General features: G+C 51.7%; 1 protein-coding gene across 6 annotated transcripts in view; it reads left to right on the forward strand.

The window, feature by feature from the left end:
- Positions 1–21,159, forward strand: part of MICAL2 (microtubule associated monooxygenase, calponin and LIM domain containing 2) — a 214,249-nt gene that overhangs the window by 116,789 nt on the left and 76,301 nt on the right. For 4 of the 6 annotated variants that reach the window (XR_006784176.1, XM_045825469.1, XM_045825471.1 and 1 more), the window contains exons 17-24: positions 1,114–1,263; positions 2,715–2,837; positions 4,300–4,518; positions 4,772–4,873; positions 6,055–6,180; positions 15,614–15,721; positions 16,809–16,995; positions 18,237–18,325. Coding sequence is in view for 5 of the 6 variants with exons in the window: in XM_045825469.1 (XP_045681425.1) it covers positions 1,114–1,263; positions 2,715–2,837; positions 4,300–4,518; positions 4,772–4,873; positions 6,055–6,180; positions 15,614–15,721; positions 16,809–16,995; positions 18,237–18,325 (1,104 nt within the window). In the remaining variant the exon portion in view is untranslated. The remainder of the gene's footprint in view (positions 1–1,113; positions 1,264–2,714; positions 2,838–4,299; positions 4,519–4,771; positions 4,874–6,054; positions 6,181–15,613; positions 15,722–16,808; positions 16,996–18,236; positions 18,326–21,159) is intronic. The other 2 variants (XM_045825470.1, XM_045825474.1) reach the window with 1 other exon arrangement.

The following is a 21,159-nucleotide window of genomic DNA, read 5'->3' on the forward strand; positions in this document are numbered from 1 at the left end:
GATGAGCTCACAAAACCTTGCATGGAACTCCTTCATAAAACACATAATTGAGTGATGACAGCCAACATCGCCCCAGTCATTAGGCACGTTGGTGCCATGCACCCTGATACATAGCAGTGAGAGGAGCACCTCGCCTCTGAGGCACCCTGCTCCAAAGTCCATGACCCCGGTCTGGTCACAGGAGCCACCAGAGCAACCCAGGTGAGGGGACTTTGCACCCAGTAGCTGACCGGTCCCCTTCAAAACTGTCAAAGTCACAGAAGACAGAGAAAGATGGAGAAACTGTTGCAGGTGGAAGGAGACCAAGGAGAAATAATGGCTTGGTGCAGTGTAGGATCCTGGGTTGTATCCTGGAGCCACCCGAGGACAAGCACAGAAAAACTGGTGCGATCCAAATCAAGTCCATGGTTAATAGTGTCCTGCCTTAATTTCTTAGTTACGGTAATGGTTTCGTGATTACTCCAGATGCTAATATTACGTGCCCCTGGGTGAAGGGTATGCAGGAACTGTCTGTTCTATCTTTGTAACTTTTTTCTGAATCTACAACTGTTTCAGAATTAAAAGTTGTTTTTAAATGATAGCAACAACAGAGCAGGACAGGTGGAAGCTGGGAGTGGGGTGCAGAGGAGGTGGGAGAGAGAAGCCCAAAGCCTGTGCCTGACCGACACCCCTGTGGTTCCCCTCCTCCCCGCACTGTTCACCTCTGGAAGCCTCGGGACGTATTTTGAAAATAATTTTGCTCACCGCTTCGCTACTATATTTGATTTTATTTTGCAACAACCGTGTAAAGTAGGTTATGCTCCCACTTCACAGATGAGGAGGGAAACTTCAGGGAAGTCGACTGCCAAGGCCACTGGGCTGGGAAGTGAAAGAGTCAGGATTGAGACCCTAACTCTCCAGCTCCCAAGCTTGGGTGTGCCCATCTTTGGGAAGACACACCTTTCCTGTGAGCATTGTCTCCACGTGGGCATCTCCCACCATTTGAGTCTCACTTCCTCAGACCATGCAGGGTCTCCTTCGGGAAGGTAGTCCCCTGACCCCAGACTCCAGGCCCCCTCCCTGATATCTGGGTTCTGGGGCCCAGCCACCAATGCACTGCTCTGGCCTTTGCAGCCTTCAGCCTTTTCCAGCCGGAGTTTGTGCTCCAGTCAAGAGTGCGGCAGCAGTAAAGAAGGTGGCAATCAGAACAAAGTCAAGTCCATGGCAAGTCAGCTGTTGGCCAAGTTTGAGGAGAGCTCTCGGAACCCTTCACTCCTGAAGCAGGTGAGTCCCATCGAATGCTCCCTGGACCTGTCTCCTTGGCAACCAAGAACTGGGAAGCCAGAAGAAGTGTTCAGGCTAAGGATGGGTGTCAGGTATGCCAGCCGGGCCTGGCTCAGGTGAGCCTTCTTCTGGACCAGGAGTTGGCAGAGTTTTCTAAAAAGGGGCCATATGGCCAATACTTCAGACTTGGGGGACCATCTGATTTTTCTTGCAGCTACTCAACTCTGCCATTGTAGCATGAAAGCAGCCACAGACAATACGTAAACAAATACACGTGCCTGTGTTTCAGTAAAACTTTGTTTATAAAACAGGCAGCAGGCCAGACTGGGCCCCAGGACCGTAGTTTGTCGTGCTCGTTCTGCGTTAGAGAAGGAACCCTTTCCCTGATTTGGTTTTATTCCACCACCATGGCTCGGTCTGCACCCATCGATGAGACGGTGCAGCTGGAGGGAGCTTTGAAGGTGCTGCATCCTGGGGGAGCGCTGAGTTCGTGGTGAGAAGCCCTATCCAAACACAGGGAAACTGAGTCATGGGTTTTCACTCCATGTGGGCCTGCAGGAATGGGGACCAACCCCCCAAGTGCCCTGGTGCCCCCTCTCCACGTTCCCTAGGGTCAGGTGGCAGGGCTGTGTGTCTGACCAGGGCCGGCTGCGTCTGCCGGCAGTCAGCGCTGTGGTGAGGCCGCAGACTGAGCTGACTTCTCTCAGACTCCCGTAGGGTCTGCGCTGCGTGGTTCGGTTTGCTACCCTTAATTCCTCTGGGACACCACTGTCACATTACCGAGGCTGGGGGCAGGGTGCTGGTTCTCCTTTGGAGAACACCTGTCACATGACAGAATTAGGTTCCTCTCAGCAGGAGGGCGGAGTCAGGTTAATTAGGTTTTGAGAGGTAATCCTAGATGTTTTCCTGGTCCTGATGTGAACCACGCCTCTTCCAGGAAAAAAATGACCTTCCCCAGGAAGCCAGGTTTAGTGAAGGGGGTCATTTTCCTGAGACTTGTCACTGAATTTTTTTTCAGTCACCTCTTCTGGAGGCTGGGGTCCTTGCGGCCCCCGAGGGTAGCTGATGGACATAGCACCCTGTCTTCTAGTAGGCAGGGAGCTTTTCTGTTTCCAGGGGCACTCCGGGGCCGGCCACCCAGGCCTGGCATGGACTCTGGCAGTGCCCGTCCACTGCCCTGGGTCTCAGCCAACAGCACGGCCTCCCTGAATTCACACGTTGTCCCAGAGGAGGGGACGCGGGGACTTGCTGTCCGCATGGCAGAGAGCCAGGGTTCAGGTTTCCTGGCGGGGCCCAGCCTAAGCCCAGGGCTCTCTCGGTCTCTCTCTGTACCTGCAAACTCTCTCTCCCTGCCTCTCTTACTCTCTTCCCTCCGAGTGTCTCAATCTGACTTAGCCTTTTCCTTCATGTTTCCTGTGGCTGCTTTTGGGGACTCACCTTCCTCCTCCCAGGAACGCAGCATCTCGGGGATAGGTAAGCCTGTGCTGCGCTCATCCTCTGACCCTCCTGTTAACTCTTGCTGTCTCAAGCCAGAAGAGCCCACGACCAGCCCATCACCTCCTCTGAAAAGGCAGGTAGGGCTCTTTCCAGTGGATGGGGTGTTGGTGAAGCCAGAGGGGACCTGGACGCGGGGGGCAGGGCTCTGTGGGCCCCTTGCACACCCCAAGTAGGGCTGATTATAGGTTCTCTGGGAAGGCAGACACAACTCGAGGTCCCCACCCTTGTAGGTAAGAATACCCAAATATGCAGCATCCCGAAATACATGCCATTGACCCTTCAGCCAGTCAGGGGTATGGAATGACCAACTGCCATATGCTTGGTACTCTGTTTGCTTCGGGAAAAACAGACCACACCACATGGTCTGTGGTCTCCTTTGTCTGATGCCCCTGGAACAAGTAGCTTTAGTTGCAGAGCACTTAAAGAGGCTGATTTCTAAACTGATGAAAAAGTGGCAGTGATGGTGGAATGGGTTTAGGCGGCCGACTGGCTGCATGCATCAAAGGGGCAAGGCTGGGATGTGGTACTGCCCTCCCCGGGCACCTGGGCAGACGAGGACCTGCTCAGTGTGCAGGGAGGCAGCTGGTGGCCATGGACCGTGGCTCTCTCCAGCTAGCACCTCTGGGTTTGGAATCCGAACAGAGTCATTTTTACTGGCCGCAGCATTCAAAGATGTCTGGTCGGCATAAGAAATTCTCTATTGCTTCTGGGCAGTGGAGGATGAATGAGGTCAGTGTGGATATAAAGCAGAGATTTTGTCAGAGTGTATAAAAATTACCTCAAGAGCAATTATTTTCCAATTTAAAAAAGGGGTATTTAAAAACATACCAACATCTGGTGCCCATCCCAAGACCAACTGAATTAGAATCTCTGGAAGTCAGGCCCAGTCTTGGGTCCTTCACGGAAAGCGCGCTGGGCGGCTGCGGTGTGCACCTAGGACGGAGAACCAGGGCCACGCGGGCTTCGTTCGGTGGGTGTGGAAGGCGGCCCAAGGCTAATGCTAGCAAGAATGTCAGATTTACATAATGTCAGTAACCAATGTTAACCCAATACACTTAAATTTTAAAGACTATTCTTCCCCATTTAGTTTTCTTTATTTTTTTTTAAAGAGAGGGGAAGGGAGGGAGAAAGAGAAACATCAACATGCAAGGGAAACATCGATTGCTTGCCTCTTGCACGCCCCCAACAAGGGACCTAGTCTACAACCCAGGCTTGTGCCCTGACTGGGACTCGAACTGTCAACCCTTTGGTTTGCCAGCCGGCACCCAACCAACTGAGCCACACTAGCCAGGGCTAAGAAGTTTAATTTAAAAAGAAAATATTTTTAAATTAAAAATAAATAAATAAAAGGAGATGCCAGGTGATTCTGGTGCAGGTAACAGAACATCAACGCCTGAGGTTTGTTTGGAATCTCACTCCAGGCAGCACCTGGTGCATCCTTGGTCCCCAGTCCTCACAGGGGTTCCTTATGTTCTGTGGGGGGTGGGGGTAATGAAAGGGCCATGGTAGGAAAGGAAGCTTGATTTTCCTTCTCCCCAGTTCCCCTCGGTGGTTGTGACGGGGCATGTGCTCCGAGAGATAAACCAAGTGTCTGCTGGTGGAGGGTGCCCGAGCCGGCCCTGGAGAGCCAGAGCCAAGTCTGACCTGCAGCTGGGGGGGCCAGAAAACCGTGCAGCCCTGCCTCCTACCTGCCAGGGAGCGCTGGCCCTCTCTGGGGTGCTGCGGAGGCTGCAGCTAGTGGAGGAAAAGATTCTCCAGGTGAAAGCCTTGCCCTTTGCCCCACCTCTGCCTGTGTCTGGGGAGCCTTCTATTCCCCCTCTTCCTCTGCCTGCCTGGGCTGGGTTCCTTCTCTTACCATTCGTGCATGCCCTGTCCCCTGCCCCATCCCCTGCTCTGTCCCTGCCCACTATGTGGACAGTGAGACATGCCTGCCCCACTGCCTCCCACATCCCACCATCCCACTCTCTGTCACTACCTCCTTTTTCTTTCTCCTTTCTTGCCTCGACTGCAGAAGAGGGCTCAGAACTTGGCCAACAGGGAATTCCACAAAAAGAACATTAAGGAGAAGGCGGCTCACCTTGCCTCCATGTTTGGACATGGGGATTTCCCACAGGTAAACGGGGCTTTCAGAGCCCCCCAGGGACCTGGGCATTGGACATCCAGCCAGGTGACCTCAAATCTGTCTCTGGAGCTCCTCCTGCTTGTGTAGCATGAGGCACAATTCATTTTTCAAACTGCTAAATAATTCAAGGTACTATCTAAAAAAGATGCAAATGAGGACATTCAAAATAAGTAGATAAGTCAGGACAAAGGGAAAACCAAGGCTCAGAAAAGTGAGGTCAGATCAAAAGAAGATATTACTGAACAGAAACATAGGCTGTTAGATCCCAGACAGCTTCTGGGTGGGCTCTGAGCTTCCTCGGGACCAACACAAGGAGGGAAAGCTGGTCAGTTATAAGAATTACATCACAGTGCCTTTAAGGTGAAAGCAAGCCATTTTGGGGCATGATGGAGAAATCTCCCCATGGCCTTGATCAGGGAGACACTGATGAGAAAGTCAACCAGAGACCATAACCTTGGCTCTGTGTGGAGCCAAGAAGAATGGCTTTGCCTCAGAGTACAAAGCACAGATGCTCATTTAGAAACTTGCTTAAAAGAAGAGCGTGTGCTGGCAAGGAGACGAAGGAATTGATGCGAGGTCCCGCAGTACATGTGTATGGAAGGCAGGCACTCACTCTCTTGCATCAAATCTGGTCTTTAGAAGCTAACCTCCCCTGATGCTTTTGCTCAGTCTCCTCCAGACCTGTGGCCTCTGCTACTCAGCAGAGTCACTGATGTGAGAAGGAGGCTTTGCATGTATTTAGTTCATTTGTAGCTGCTGGGAGGCTGGCACACTTGTCTGCAGCCACAGAGACCCCTGCTGGGGTCATCTGCTCCAAAGTAGCCCAGGATCTTCCTTTCCTAAGTTTGCACCTGTCACTTTGCACCAAGCTCCAGAGGGAGGGCTTTAAGGCTTAGTGCTGGCATCTGTGGCAGACATGGGGCAGCAACAGGATAGACCTGCTCCCGCTGTTATGGTGGGACGAGGAAGCTGGAATAGCTGTAGCAGAAAATGTAACCAGGAGGCAGACAGTCCTGCTGAGCGCCAAAGACACAGGCTCCTGCTGTGTCCTGAGAGGCAGGCCTGGATGTCTTTGCCCCTCCCGGAGCGCGTGGGTGTGGGGCTGCTGAGGCGAGCGTCACTGTGCCTTTCCTGGGGATAATCATAGTTTCCTCTGTTTCTCTTCTGTGCAGAATAAGTTACTCTCTAAAGACCTGTCTCATACTCACCCTCCGTCTCCTCCCTCCTGCCTTCCATCTCCTGATCCAGCTGCCACTTCCTCTCCATCGACCACTGACTCTGTTTCTCCTGCCAAAAAGGTAGTCATCCTGAGCAATTCGCTGCCCCACTCCCTGCATGTTCCGAGATGTCCCCCGCCCCTGCTCGACCTGCACAGACCAACGTTGGGAGCTCGGCTTGGCTGAGATGAAATTTGTCACATACTTCACAACAGTCCTGGTTTTGGTTTTGTGTTCATGTTGGACGCAGCAACATAGCGGAACAGGCAGCACACAAAAACCTGTCTAACATCGCTCATTCATCCAGCAAGCATTAGCTGGGTCCCCGCCACATGCCAACCACTGTGCCAGATGCTGAGGAACTAAAAAGGGGGTGGTACAGTTTTCTCAGTAGTTTAGATGCAAACAGCACATTAGAATAGAAATACATAACTTTTTACCATATGAAATTGCCAATGTTTGGCTGTTTTTGACCTAATATTATGGCAGTTTCACATGGTGAACCTTATACAATCCTATCCATTAATTCTATGACAGATGTAAAAGGCAAGATTGTAGGAACCCAGAAGGGAGAAGCCAGGAAGGAATCACAGAACAGGGAAAAGGGGGCTGAGTGTTGAGGGTTGTACAGCAGGATGTGCTGGAGGAAGTGCAGGGTGAGGGCACTTTCGAAAGGGTCCGGCATGTGCAAAGGAAGGCAGACAGGACTTGTGTGGATGGAAGGTCAAACTTCTGGTGTGACTTGAACTTGGGGGGTGAAAGTACTCACCCAGGTGCAGAGAATGAAGATGAACGTGAGCCCACTCTTTTTGTGCTAAGGAATTTCATTCTGGCCTTTTACAAAGAGCCCCTGAAGGCTCTTCTCTGTGTCCTGGCAGCATGACTCAGGGAGCCGTGCAGAGGCTGGCTTGCAGGGAGGAGGCAGGGAGCTAACTCTGCTTAACCTGATAATGAAATGCATCATGAGCAATTGATAAGTTTGGGTTCTGGAGCACTTTTTATGTTTTCCCTTGTCTTCCTTTTACCTGATATGCTGAGAACCCTACCAGGCTGGGCAGGGAGAGGGGCAGCCCTAGAGAAAATCGGCCCCTGGAATGCATGAGCCTAAAAACGGACAGGAAGCCCACTTCCGCTGTTCCACATTGGAGTAGGTTTGGAGTCTCCTCCCCACAGCCTCTGCTGCTCTGAGCACATCCAGTCTGTCCAGCTGCCTCCTGGGCTCCGCTTGGTGGGCAGTGCTGAGGGCCCCTTATCACAGTTCCTACTCATTTGCTTCCGTGCTATTAGGCTGATGCACAAACCAGCTCCCTGCTATTACATTAGTAGGAAATCAGGAGTTGCCTCCTTGTGTATAGTGGGGATTCCATGCTCTTTGACACCCATCTCTGTGGGAAGGATGGTGAGGGTAGGGTCTCCAAGAAAGGAGCAAGGAATCTTATCAGTCCCACCTCCTGCAAGGTCCCCAACACATCCCTGGACTGGCAGCAGGAGGTGACATGGAGAAACCAAACACTCTCTGTTTGGTTTCTGAAAACAGGTCCACTGAAAACAGTCAAGGCTGAGTGGCCCATGTCTAGTCCCAGGTCGGCCCTTGGTCAGGGTCTGACCTTAAGTCCCCTGACCTGCCTGGGCCTCCATTTCTCATCAACAAGAGAATGATTCCTGGCTCATGTGACAGTGAGCTATATGGGTGGAGACCAGCATTTTTGTCATCATTCTCACTAAAAGGCTTCAGAGTAGCCTTTTTGCCCTTCCCTGGGGGTACATCCTGCTGTAGGAAAGGTCATTGTCACCCTGGACAGGATGACACAGGTGAGGGTACCCAGGTCCAGACAGGCAGTTCATGCTCTCACCTGGGCAATGGGCCCTCACCTGGCCCGTCTCTGACCCAGCCTCTCTCTGGCTGGACCTGGTCAAGGCTCTCTCTCACCCTGGCTTTTCTTTTGACCTCAGGCTTATCAGCTTTTGACCCCTGCCCTATCAGCATTGAGGTTAGGGCCTTCATGCTTCCCAGCCTTCCTTGGTGAGGTTGCCAGCAGGCATTAGTTCTCTAGGCGGTGGCCCAAGACAGCCTCATCTGGGTACATGCGTGGCCTTGGGGGTCTGACAGCCACTTCTGGTCAGTGGGCATGTCCCCTGTCACATCAGCATCATGCGTCATCCCAGGAGGCCCTGGCTGCTGCCTCTCCAATGGGCTCTTCAACAGGCTTTACCCAGTGTCACTTTTTAGGCCAGTGAGTAGACATTCATTCATGTGACAAATATTTGTTGAGTGACAGCTGGGTGTCAGGCATTTCAGGCCCCGGGGTGTGTATCAGTGAACAGGAGTCACGTTCCTGCTGTGATGAGTCTCACCGCCTAGTAGGGGAAGTAGACAGCCAACAAGCATATGATATGGAAATGAGTTATATAGTACGTCAGAAGCTAAGATGACCTTCCCGTGGGAAAGTTAGCGGATAACAGGGACGTGGCGTCTAGGGGAAAGGGAGCGGCTTTCATGGGGTGATGGGAGGCTCTTCCTGGGAGAGTGTGGCCTGAGCAGGGGCAGAGCCGCAGAAAAGGAAGATGCAGGGAGGAGACTAGTGCCCAGGGCTCCGGGCTCCACCCCGGTGTTCCCTTCTCTGTCCCGCAGAGGCCTGTGTGAATGGAGGCTCCTTGGAAGGAGCAGCCCAGAGACTGTGTCCCGGTGTAGCCCCACACCTAGACACAGGGACAGCTGCCAGTGGGGTGGCCTTTGGGATGCCCAGCCCCAGCCCTAGCCTCAGCCCCCAGCCACCACCTCTATAGCTTTGTTCCTTATTTCTCCCAGGTTGTGCCAGAAAAATCGCCCCCGGTTTTTTCTTACCCCATCTCTTTAGCTGACCTTGGCCATCAACTGATGGTGTAATTGGGGTATTTTAATAGCTTCCACCCTGATGTGCCTTTCACAGTGTGCCTGGGAATGACTGGGGAGCTCTTAGAAAGGGCCACCATGGGACCCTGGGCAAGTCACATACCCTCTCTATGCTTTAGTTTCTCCATTCATGAAAAGGACCCAGGTTGGACCTGACACCCACAGACCTCTCCAGATCTCATTGTGAAGCCTTTGTAGGCAGTTAGGGCTGGAGTGGTGAGTTTCTTGGAGAAGATATCGCCAGCTGCACTGCCAACCCCCCCCCCCCGCAACTTCCCTCCCTCCCCTGACCACATCTGACCCTTGATTCAGCTATGCACAAGCAGAGTCTCCTCTGCCTGTGCAGACCAGCACAAGTGATGGTCTCCTCTGAGAAAAGAATTGGCTATCCCTTAAAGTAGGTGACAACCTGGGGACAAATAACTTCATTTGGTTTTGGTGCAGCTCAGGGAGCCTCCCTCCTGGAGAGAGCTTGGGGCCTTCATGTTTCTTTCCAACAGATTGGAAAGAAACTGCCCTCATTGCCCAGTGACCCAAGTTGGCCTCAATTCAGGGGAACCCAAGGAAGGAAGGTGCACTTGGGAATTGGTGCTTAGTCCTTAGCAACCTCTGGACAAATGGCATGTCCCCATTCCTGCCCTAGAGCCCTACACTGCAACTCTGAGGGTCCAGGGAACAGATCCTGCCCAACTGGCCATGAGGAGCACCTGTTACTCACAGAGACAAAACCTTGGGTCACCAACTCTGCCTGCAGGCTACACTAGCCCACCCTCTCAGACCCACTTTCTGCCTTCAATTTCAGAGTGATCCTGCTGGGTGTTTGTTCATTCGTTTGTTTGTTTTTGCCCTGAGCAGTTATAGAGGACATTGAAGTCTTCTCATTTAGGGCCCAGATTCTTACTCCAGAGTCTCGTCTTTCAAGACCTTAGACTGTGGAACCATGTCCTGTCTTACATCCTCCACACCATTCGACTCCTCCAGCCCTTTGGACCAGCCCACCCGTAGTGGTGTCAGCCCCTATCATTCATTAGCTAGCTTCTTTATTTGAGAAGAGAGGCCACTGCTCATTTGACTTCTGCCCTGGCTGCTCACCATTTGCCAAGGCTGAATGTTTGCACAGCTGAGCAAGAGAGATGGCTGCACTGGGCTGGGGACTGTGGGTTAGTCTTCCCAGGTCAGAGGAGAAAGGTGCATTGCAAAAGGAGCTTTCCCTACCCTTGCGGGTATTTGTTTTAAAACTGGATTTGCAGGGTTTACTCTAGAGATTTGCATATCAGAGAGAAGCTGGGCAATCATGAGGGGCAATCCACCTTTGTTCCATCTAATACAAGATAGTTCTCAAGGCTGCCTCCAACCTCATTGTCCTCCCTGTTCCAGGGATAGAGCTCAGCGCCTCTTTGGACGTGTTCTGTGTGCATTCCAGCCTGGGCATTGTAATGTGCAGAGTGCTGGCGTGTCTCAGGGAGGCAGGGTGCTGTAGGGAGAAGGATATGGGCTCAGAGTCAGGGCACCAATTAATTTCTGTGTGACCTTGGACAAGTCAGTGGCCCTCTCAGCGCCTTAGTGTTCTAGCCTGTAAAGTGGAGGGTGATTGGAATAATGCAATGCCTAGACTGTGTCAAAAATGCCTGAAGTATCTGATAAATATGCTCTTTCCCTGGCAGAGACTTCTAGAAGAAAGCTCATTTACCTAAAATGCAGGCTGATTCCTCTCTTTCTAAAGGCAAAGAAGTCACCTTCAAGTTTCCATTTCCATCCCAGCCACTTAGAAGTGGTGAGGCCTCGAGTGAGTTAGAGACTCCCTGGACCTCAGCTGCCCCCGGCTGCGGAGGGGAGATTATAAGACCCACCGTGCAGGCCGTGAGTGTTAAATGCATGTGACGATCAGCCTGGCACGAGGGGACGAAGGTGCAGATATGGGTTCCCCTTGGTTGGGGAGAGGGCAGGTCACAGACCCAAAGGCCCACCTGTGTCTCAGCTCTGAGTATGTAACATCCAGACCCCTTTGAGGAAAGTGGTCTTAATCCTTGGCCTCCCTTCCCTCCCCTGGGGAGGATGCGGGTCCACCAGCCTGTTGTCTGATGTTCCTCAGGCAGGGACTCTTCAGTGAGGAATGCCCTCTGGCCCTGCCTGTGGAAACCTCCCCGTCTTGTGAGCCCCCAGTGCTGAGGTGCTGGAAGCTTTACTCTCCCCACTGTGGCCTTTATGGTGTGCAAAGCAGACCAAGTGGCCACAGGTGGCCCAGCTCTGCAGGGAAGCAAAACTTGGACACCTGGTATTCATGGCAGAGTTCCAGGCCCAAGCGGAGATATTACCATTATTTGGATACAAAAAGGCCCAGGAGCCTGCTTCCTCCTTCATTCAGAGCATCTGCCCTGAGCCAGGGGTGTAGAGGTGAATGAGACCGAGTCACAACATCGGGGAATGCCAGCCACAGGGGAGAGCGGCCGACTCGGAGCAAGGTCAGAAAGGCTCCAGCAGCCAGGCAGCAACATCATATCCTGAGCTGGGGTGATAGGATTGCCTCAGGAACGCCTCTTTGTGGAGGTCCAGGCATCTTGGGCAGCCCATGGTGGTGCTTATTACCTCACAACAGGTACAGTCCATGCTATCATCTGGGCTGAGCAAAGCCAGGACGCTCACCCGGGGTGGCCCCTGTTCTCACTCGTGCAGAGGAGGAAACCCAAGCAACCAGGGGTTCTCCCAGTGAGGGCCATCTATCGAGGAGAGAAGGCCCAGAACACGGACATGTGAAGCTGCGTCAGACTCGTTAACCACCTGCCAAGGGCTCTTGGGAGCCCAGGCCCGTGTGAGGCACAGCCCAGGTTCTTCGATGACCCCCCGCTGCAGCCCCGCCAGGATGGTGGCGGCCTCCCCGTTTCACGGAGGCAGGAGCGGAGGCTCACAGACAGGCGGTGTGTGTGAGGTGAATGGGACATCATGTGCGACGCTGGACCTCCTGAATTTTGTAACCGTTTGAGCTGCTCTAATTTGCTGAAAAATAATTAGACTTTACAATGGAAAAAGGGAATGAGAAGTAGCTCAATTCTGTAGTTTTACAAGAATATCAAACGATGCATAAAATGTTATGAAAAACTGCCCCATGCCCTCCAAAATTACCAGTTCTTAGAAAACTGGAGACAGGGGCATGATCGTTTTCAGTCACACCATCAGGTTGCCCAACTTCACATCGGACGAACTATTCCCAGCCTGACGGTCCATTTGTGACCGCCCCTTTCAGTGCACGAATCTCCGTGTGGAAAACCTCCAGATCTTACTCTGAGGTCCATACCAGGCTGAATTTTCTGGAAGTTTCTCCATGAGTTCAGCGTGTTTCTTTCTCAGGGTCCAAAGAACCTGGTAATTCCCTGGTCATCTAGAGCAGTGCTACTTCTTAACGTGTGGTGCCCCAGGCAGGTGTGTCTGTGACTCAATGAGCACAGCCAGCGAGAGGACGCATTAGACAATGCGGCATCGCCACACACCCACAAGTGTGCTCATGTTTCTACTAATTCATTTTTGTTGTGTTCCAAAGTATCCGGCCACCAGGGATGAGGGATTAAAAAGAAAACTTTCACCACCAAAAGTCAGAGGAGTGCCGAGCCAGCACAGGCCAGGGGGGCTCGCCTGCACTCTTGGGAGCCAATAAGGTGTCCTGCTCTCAGGAAGCAGAAGATAACTTGCAGTCCCCACTTTAACGGCCACCTTCACACTGGTCTTTGGGGTGGGCTTCATGGGCCCCCTTTCACCCTTTAGTCAAGTTCTCCGTCACCTGGTCTCTTTGTGACCTCTCCAGCAAGTCCCCATCCACCTCTTGAGAGTGGCCAGTGGTGATTCTGGGATGGTTTCCATCAGGCTGGGAAGGGCACGTAGGAGACCCACTGCTGTCTTCCTTACGGAGGCTCTCATTCCCTCATCCTTCAGAAGGCTGTTGTCACAGAGAGGGAGTGGATGCAACTGGGAGAAAGGAGCCTTTGAGGCCTATAATGAGCGACCAGGTGCGGTCTTCACCCCGCATCCCCTGGCCAGGTGACTAGACGGTGCCCTGTGCTCGTACAACAACTGAGCAGGCTCACGATGGCACAGAAATGCCTTGGCGACACCCCCAGCAACCTCACGGGCCTTTGCATGGTTCCTTAATTGCACCCTAAGTCATGACTGCACAGAAGTGCAGCAATGCAAAATGCTTATTAGCTAAGTGGTTAATAAGGTCTCATTAGGGACTTGCATGTAAAGCCCCAGGAAGTGCAGTCCCCATCTCTGCTAACTCAGGGGAGGCAGTAGTTGCATGTGGGTATCACGGCGGCGGCAGCACCGTGGTGCCTTTCTGGAGAAGCCAGGGGAGGTGGCCACGGGCAGGTAAATCTGACTTCCTCCCTTCATTTCGAAGCAAACCCAAGAGGTGTACTCAGTATATACTCCAGCCCCTATCTGCCGGGCTTGTGTTGGGGGCCTTATTGGGGGATGGAGCGAACACCAGGCAAACAGTGGCATATGTCCTCAGCCAGTAAACCTAAACATTTCTTGAAAGCAGGAGCCAAGTTTCTTGGCATTTGTGAAACCCTGAAAGTTGCAGAGAGAGTGCTTAAAAGCAGAATCCTAATCTCTCCCAGGCCGGGCCAGCTGGAGCGGGGGAGGGGGACCTGGGGTTGGGAGTGGAGTAGCAGCCTGGCAGCTAGAAGTCCCATCTGTCCGAGTCGTGGGGTGGGGTGCCTGCAGCCTCTTTCTCTACAAGCCTCAGAACCACAAACATGGGCTGGAGTGGTGGGTCCAAGGTTGCTGTTAGGTTGAGGTTTTCCTTAATGAGAAGTGGGGCAAGTGTTATTTTTCCAGTCTGCGTGGCAGCTTCTCCTGTTCCTGCCCTTGTAGTGCCTGTGCTTTTGCTGGAATCCGACTCAGGTCCTGAGGATGGGTGTCGCTACAGGAGGTGGGGAGGTGGGGAGGTGGGGAGCTGTAGGAGCCGCTCTCCCCCCGAACTTCCTGCTGTGTGTTAGAGGTTTACTGCTCTGGGATTAGATGTAGCCTCTCAAAAGCAGTCTTGGGTTTAGATTGAGGGCATTCCATCACCCCCACCCAGGCCCCTGTTATTTGTCCTCCCAATGGCTGTCAGTCTGTGCCCAAGGGCCGTCAGCCTAAGTCACAGCTCTCTCTGGCCACATCTCCCAGAAGCTGGATTCAGAGGCTGGGGGAGGCCCTGGAGCCTCCCTCCCTCCAGGGTCATGGGATCAGGAACAGTGTTTACAGAATCTCATACTGTGCATGTTGGGTGCCCTGCACAGGAGGCTGTGGCATTCTGGGGTGGCCTTGCAGAGCTGGTGGGGAAAGGGGGATCAGGCTGCATTTGCTGGGGTGAGGGGTGTGTGATTGTACCCTGTTTGCTTGGGCTGTCAGCTCCCACCTTTCTCTGGCTCCTTGACACATTGGGGTGTTATGACCCACATTAGGCAGGGGTCCCAGGGCCCAAGTGGAATGGCTGCCTCTCTGATTCTGGGCTGGCCTTGCCCGGCACTAGGCCTGGGCCCTCTGGGCGCTGCTGCCTGGAACCTGTGGTGAGGCTCCTCCTCCTGATCCCCCCACCTGCCCAGTGTGGGCCGGCCTCACTCCCATTCCAGTTACTGCTTTTATCTACAAGGGGGTCTGGTGTCCTGGCCTGGAGGGACTCTGGTCAGGCACAACCACCGCCCCCTAGGGACACAGCTGCAGGGCTGGCTGTGGCCTGCCGAATTCAGAGGAAGAATGGAGGGAGGAGTCAAGTTTTTATTGGCCCAGCCCCTGCTAAGTGCCAGGCACTTTGATACATGTTCTGTAAGTTCTGACTTGATATCCATGAAGCAGGCAAGACTGGGGACAATTGCGGGCATGATTAACCCCATTTCATTAAACTTGAAAACCGAGCTCAGCAGGGAGAGCTTTGTACCCCATCTCAGCGCCAGCTCATGGCGATGGGGGGTCCAAACCTTCCTCCCAGTCTGTGGGGTCTCCACAGTCACTTAGCAGCAGCTCACAGCTCTCCATCCAGGAGGGTGGCGGCAGGAGGGTGTCTGCACTTCAGCTGTCTGTCTGTCTGTGAGGTCTTGGTTCCTTAGCTCCCTGTCTCCTTAGCTCAGCTTCTGTGCCCCACAGGCTTTTGGAGGCCCTGGTGACATCGGTGCAAACGTGCCTTTTGCTGGTGACCTGGCCAAGCAGCCCAAGTTGTCCCAGCCGCTGAGGAGAAAGGCTGTGGGGAGGCATCCGTGCAGCAGGGGTGGGGTCAGGAGACCTGAGTATGGTCCCGAATCTTGTGTTTGTTTGCTAAGTGGCCTTGGATAGATCCTTCCTTTCTCTGGATTAGTTCACCCCATCTGTGCACTGAGAAGCTCAATGACCTCTGAAGGCCCTGCACCCCCAGGGGATGTAGTTCTGCAGAGTCACCTGGCTCACTGAGGATCACAGGATTCTGTTTCTGGCCTTTGCTGCATCTCCAGTGTGCCTGCTGCCCGCTCTTGGCTGGGTTTGCCTGTCGGGTGCTCTTTGCATGTGGGTGTGGAGCCCTCTCCCACACCCAGCCTGTCCGTGTTTTCCTTCTCCGTGCTCACTGGCCTTACCTTTGTCTCTGTCTCCTCTACCTCTGCTCTTGGGTAGCTGACGGTAGGGAAAGTGTCCAGCGGAATAGGGGCTGCAGCTGAAGTCCTGGTCAATCTGTACATGAATGATCACAGACCTAAGGCCCAGGCTACCTCTCCGGACCTGGTAAGAATGCACATCCCTCAGCTTTCTCCCACAGGCTCCGGCCCTGGACACCCAGCGAGGGCACACGGGACGTAGAGGGGACACCTGGCCCTCTCCCAAGGTGCCCCTTCCCGTGGACGAGAGGGGCTGAGAATGGGCTGGAACAGAGAAGAGTCAGAGGGAGGCTGCATTTCCTTAAAAACAAACCTTACTCGGTGACCCTGGGGTTTGTTTCACAAGGAAAAGCCTCTTCCAGGCTGTCTGGGGATCTCAGTGAAAACCCAGGCAAGGCCATCGACACAGTCAGCCATGCCTTACTGTCAGTGCTTAGTGTCCAAACTAAGCAGCCCATTGCACTAGGTTGAGAATTCAGTAATAGAGAAACGTCCCTTTTCTTTGAAGTCTCCCTTTCTCCAGTTAAGGGCAATCACTGCTGTGATGGGGGATTTGAGTGGCAGTTCCTTTGGTTTCCTTTTGGCACATTCCCCTAGAATCACCCTGCCCTCCTGCTCCTCCTCCCCCTGACCCCTTGCATTTAGCAGTTCACCTGGCAGCCTGGTGGGCTGTGGCAACCCAGCCTCTCCCTTTCTGCAGTTTTCTTGAACAGTTCGGATGCCACAAGCTTTCCTTGCCTTCCTTGCCTGATTTAAGTCGCTGCAGGGGTACAAAGATGTAGAAAACATTCTTTCAGTGAGCTCACTCTGCATCCAGACAACACTTAACCCCTGGGACAGGTTCTTGCAGAGGGTGTCACTGGGCAGGCATGTTTGTGAAAGATGCCCACCCCATTCGACCAGGGGGCATCACTCCCACCAAAACCAGAGCAGCCAGGTGAGGGGACAGCCAGCCACTCCTGGGCCCGCCCTGTGGCTGGTCTGCCCGGGCATAAAATTAACAGTAGCCCCTGCAGTTTTGGGGCCTGTGCTGGGGGCATATCTTCCCACACTCACTCTTTGCTGCAGCACCTGCTATAACATGAGCTGTAAACAGGAACCCACGACATCCCCATGATTCAGGCCAGAACTTCTGAAAGCCCAGCCTTGAATCTGAAGACTCTCTGTAAGCCCCAACCCATTGCTCTTCTCTCCTGCTGCCCTGTGCCCCTTAGGAAACGATGCGAAAGGCATTTCCCCTGAACCTGGGTGGCAGCGACATCTGTTACTTCTGTAAGAAGCGCGTGTACGTGATGGAGCGGCTGAGCGCAGAGGGCCACTTCTTCCACCGAGAGTGTTTCCGCTGCAGTGTCTGTGCCACCACCTTGCGTCTGGCTGCCTACGCCTTTGACGTTGACGAAGGTAACCACCATCCCCCAGGGACAGTGCTGGTCTCTGGCCTGGGCTCCTGGTCCTCTAGAGGCTCCAGGACACCCAACAATTCCCAGGGAGTGCATTGTCATCCAGAAACTGTTCAGGGATGCTGAAGCTCCTCCAGACAGAGAGGGGCCACCTGCAGTGGGCAGGTGCCTCTGAGGGAGGAGGAAGCTGCCTGCACCTGGTGTGATCTGGCACTGAAGGGCACCCACTGTGTGCTGTGTGCTCTGCGTATGTTTTCTCATTCAGTCTCATGACCTTCCATCCCCCCTGTGTGGTCGAGAGACGTGGGCTCAGCACCAGCTGCTCAAGTGATAAGGGCTCAGTAAACGACAGCCTAGGAACATTGTAGTGACATCTGTTCTGATACATGGCTGATCGGAGGATGTGGATAAAGGACTTGCACTAGAATGTGTGGTTATTTTCCAATTTTCAGCCCTTGATGTTTTCACTGTCAGGTATAATGAGAGACAGTATAGTGCAGCACTCCTGAGTTAAGACCCTCACACGAAAGTGCCAGGTTCAAATCTAGACTGTAGCACTTATTAGCCATGCAACTTTGGACATGTTCCCTAACCTCCTGGTCCCTCAGTTTCCTCATCTGTAAAATCAGGATAATAATAGTACTTAGCGCGTAAGGTTGTTAATTCACAGGAAGCATTTAGAATAGTGCCTGGTATATTGTGAGACCTATGTGAGTTTTCCTATTGTTATCATTATTCCCACTACTATTGTTACTGATATAACAGTGAGCAAAGAAGGCTTTTCTAGAAAGTGCCCAAGGTCCTGGGCGGTAGCCAGTGGCCCAGTATGTGTTTCACCTGGGCTTGTCCTCCCTATCACCGGTGCCCTCGGTTCCCAGTCCTTCCCACCCCCAGGGCCCCAGAAAGGACAAGGAGCTAGAAATGGTGTTACTGCCCATTTTGCTGCCTGACAACTGGTCTTGGGAAGAGACCTGGCCTTTGAATTATCTAAGGGTTTTGGACCCATTCCTGGGAGCGCCCCATTTCTACACCCTGACTTGAGGCAGCAAAGGGTCCTGTGCCTCCTCTCAGGGCCACTTCAAGGCAGGCGACAGAAATGCTTTCCCAGGGGTGAGCTGTCCTGGGTTTGTTTCTATTGTTGGTGTTTTCTGACCTAGACAGTGGAGGGCACTTGGCTCAGGTCCACCGTGGCTCTGGCTTACAGGAGAAAATGTTTGTGTGTGTGTGTGTTTCTTTTTACAGGCAAGTTCTTCTGCAAGGCTCATTTCATTCACTGTAAAAGCAATAGCCAGCAACGAAAGAGACGGGCAGAGTTGAAGCAACAGAGAGAGGTACGTTTTGCCTTGAAAGGACTGCTGGAACAGGGGAGGCCCCTAGATGGAAGAAGGTTTCCAAGGGCTCCTCCACATTAGGCCAACATTTCTGCTCCTAGAAGGACTGAGACCCACAGATGGAGAAGAGAGCTCTGCTCCCTGGTGTCAAGGGTCCCTTTACCTCAGTCTGTTCAGCCAGCCCCTTGGGTATGTCCCACCAGCTCCCAGCTCCCAGGTGAGTGGCTGTGCTGGCCTCTCATGAGGAGCCCAGAAGAGCTTTCTCATATGCCAGGGATGCAAAAGTTACTGATTACCTTCCCATGGTCCTCTGAGTCCTGTCTTCTCCCCACTGCTCCCCACCATGTTACCATTGGGCACTGTTTGTAGGGATGCCTAGTATGGGGCCATCCTTTGCTGAGATTTCCAAGTCCTTTCCCCTGGTCCTTAGATGTCAGCAAGGTGGTAAGCCATCAGAGCCTATGGACAGCTAGTTACAGTGCCCCCTCTGGCAGCTCCTGGTAAATACCTTCTATGGCTTGACTAATCACAGCAGCCAGCAAAGATCCACAATGTAAACTTTTTTTCTGATTACATATTAATAGGGGCTCAATGTAGAAAAGTACATAAAGAAATTAAAATATATAATGAAGGAAAGTTAAATCACTCATCATCACTCTATCCTGAGAAAATCATAATTTTGTAACAAACATTTCCTTCTAGACTTCTTCCTGTGTGAATATACTTTATCCTAGTCAGAATCCTGTTACTATAGGTGGTGAGGACTTCTGGCCAAGATGGAGGCATAGGTAGATACACTTTGCCTCCTCGCACAACCATAAAAAGGACAACAAATTTAAAAACAAAAAATAACCAGAAATGCCAGAAAATCAAACTGTATGGAAGTCTGAAAACCAAGGAGCTAAAGAAACATTCATCCAGACTGGGAGGAGGGGTGGAGATGGGCAGCCGGGGCAGAGAGGTTACACAGCAAGGCAGTGGCTGGAGGACCGGGTGGTCCTATATGTGCATGTGGATAAACTGGAAGCAAGAACTGGGGAGCGAAGCAGACTGTACAATGCAGGGTTCCAGTGTGGAAAAATAAAGCCTCAAAACCTCTGACTGAAAAAACCTGTGGTGGTTGAGGTGGTAAGAGAACCTCCCAGCCTCACAGGAGAGTTTGTTGGAGAGTCCCACAGGGTCCTAGAAGGTACACCAACCCACCCACCTGGGAATCAGCCCCAGAGGGCCCAATTTGCTTGTGGGTAGCAGGGGAAGTGACTGAAAGCCAGCTGAGAGCCAAGCAAATGGCATTATTCTCTCTGGGACTCCTCCCCCATATACAATGCTACAAAGCATTGACATAGGTTGCCCTGCCCTGGCAAATACCTAAGGCTACTCCCCTTACTATGTAACAGGCACACTGAGACAAAAAACATGGCCCAAATGAAAGAATAGATCAAAACTCCAAAAATAAGATTAAGCAATGAAGAGATAGCTAACCTATCAGATGCAGAGTTCAAAACACTGGTAATCAGGATGTTCACAGAAATGGTTGAATATGGTAGCAAAGTAGAGAAAAAGTGAAGGCTATGAAAAGTGAAATATAGGCAAATGTACAGGGAACCAACAGTGATGGGAAGGAAACTGGGACTCAAATCAACAGTTAGGACTAGAAGGAAGAAATAAACATTCAACCAGAACAAAATGAAGAAACAGGAACTCAAAAAAATGAGAGGCTTAGGAACTTCCAGGACAACTTTAAAGTTCCAACATCCAAATCATAGGGGTGCCAGAAGTAGAAGAGGAAGAGCAAGAAATGGAAAACTTTATTTGAAAAAATAGTGAAAGAGAACTTTCCCAATCTGACAAAGGAAGTAGACTTCCAGGAAGTCCAGGAAGCTCAGAGAATCCCAAAGAAGTTGGATCCAAGGAAGCACACACCAAGGCACATCATAATTACATTACCCAAGATTAAAGATAAGGAGAAAATCTTAAAAGCAGCAAGAGAAAGGGAGACAGTTACCTACAAAGAAGTTCCCATAAGACTATCAGCTGATTTCTTAAAAGAAACCTTGCAGGCAAGAAAGGGCTGGAAAGAGGTATTCCAAGCCATGAAAGGCAAGGGCCTAAATCCAAGATTGCTCTATCCAGCAAAGCTTTCATTTAGAATGGAAGGGCAGATCAAGTGCTTCCCAAATAAGGTCAAGTTAAAGGACTTCATCATCACCAAGCCCTTATTATATGAAATGTTAAAGGGACTTAGCTAAGAAAAAGAAGTTGATCAAAACTATGAACAGTATAATGACAACAAACTCACAACTATCAACAACTGAACCTAAAAAAACAAAAACAAAAATAAACTAAGCAGACCAGTAGAATGGGAACAGAATCACAGACATGGAGATCACATGGAGGGTTAGCAGCAGGGAACAGGAAGAATGGGGGAAAAGGTATAGGGAACAAAAAGCATAATTGGTAGGTACAAAATAGACAGGGGGCAGTTAAGAATAGGAAATGGAGAAGCCAAAGAACTTATATGTATGACCCATGGATGTGAACTAAGGTGGGAGAATGCTGGTGGGTGGGGGAGTACAGGGTAGAGGATAATAAAAGGGAAAAAAATGGGACAGTTGTAATAGCATAATCAAAAACATATTTTTAAAAATCCTATCACTATTTTATCTGTCTTTTTTTTTTACTAGCACTATATCAATAACAATTTCCTTACATGTATGACCCATGGACATGAACAATGGTGGGGACATTGCCTGAGGGAGTGTGGGTACATGTTGAAGGGGGACAAAGGGTAAAAAATCAGGATAACCATAACAGCATAATCTGTAAAATATAAT

This window comes from Phyllostomus hastatus, unplaced genomic scaffold (genome assembly GCF_019186645.2).
Source record: "Phyllostomus hastatus isolate PE091 unplaced genomic scaffold, TTU_PhHast_1.1 phas_scaffold_585, whole genome shotgun sequence".
In the NCBI taxonomy this organism is placed as follows: Eukaryota; Metazoa; Chordata; class Mammalia; order Chiroptera; family Phyllostomidae; genus Phyllostomus; species Phyllostomus hastatus.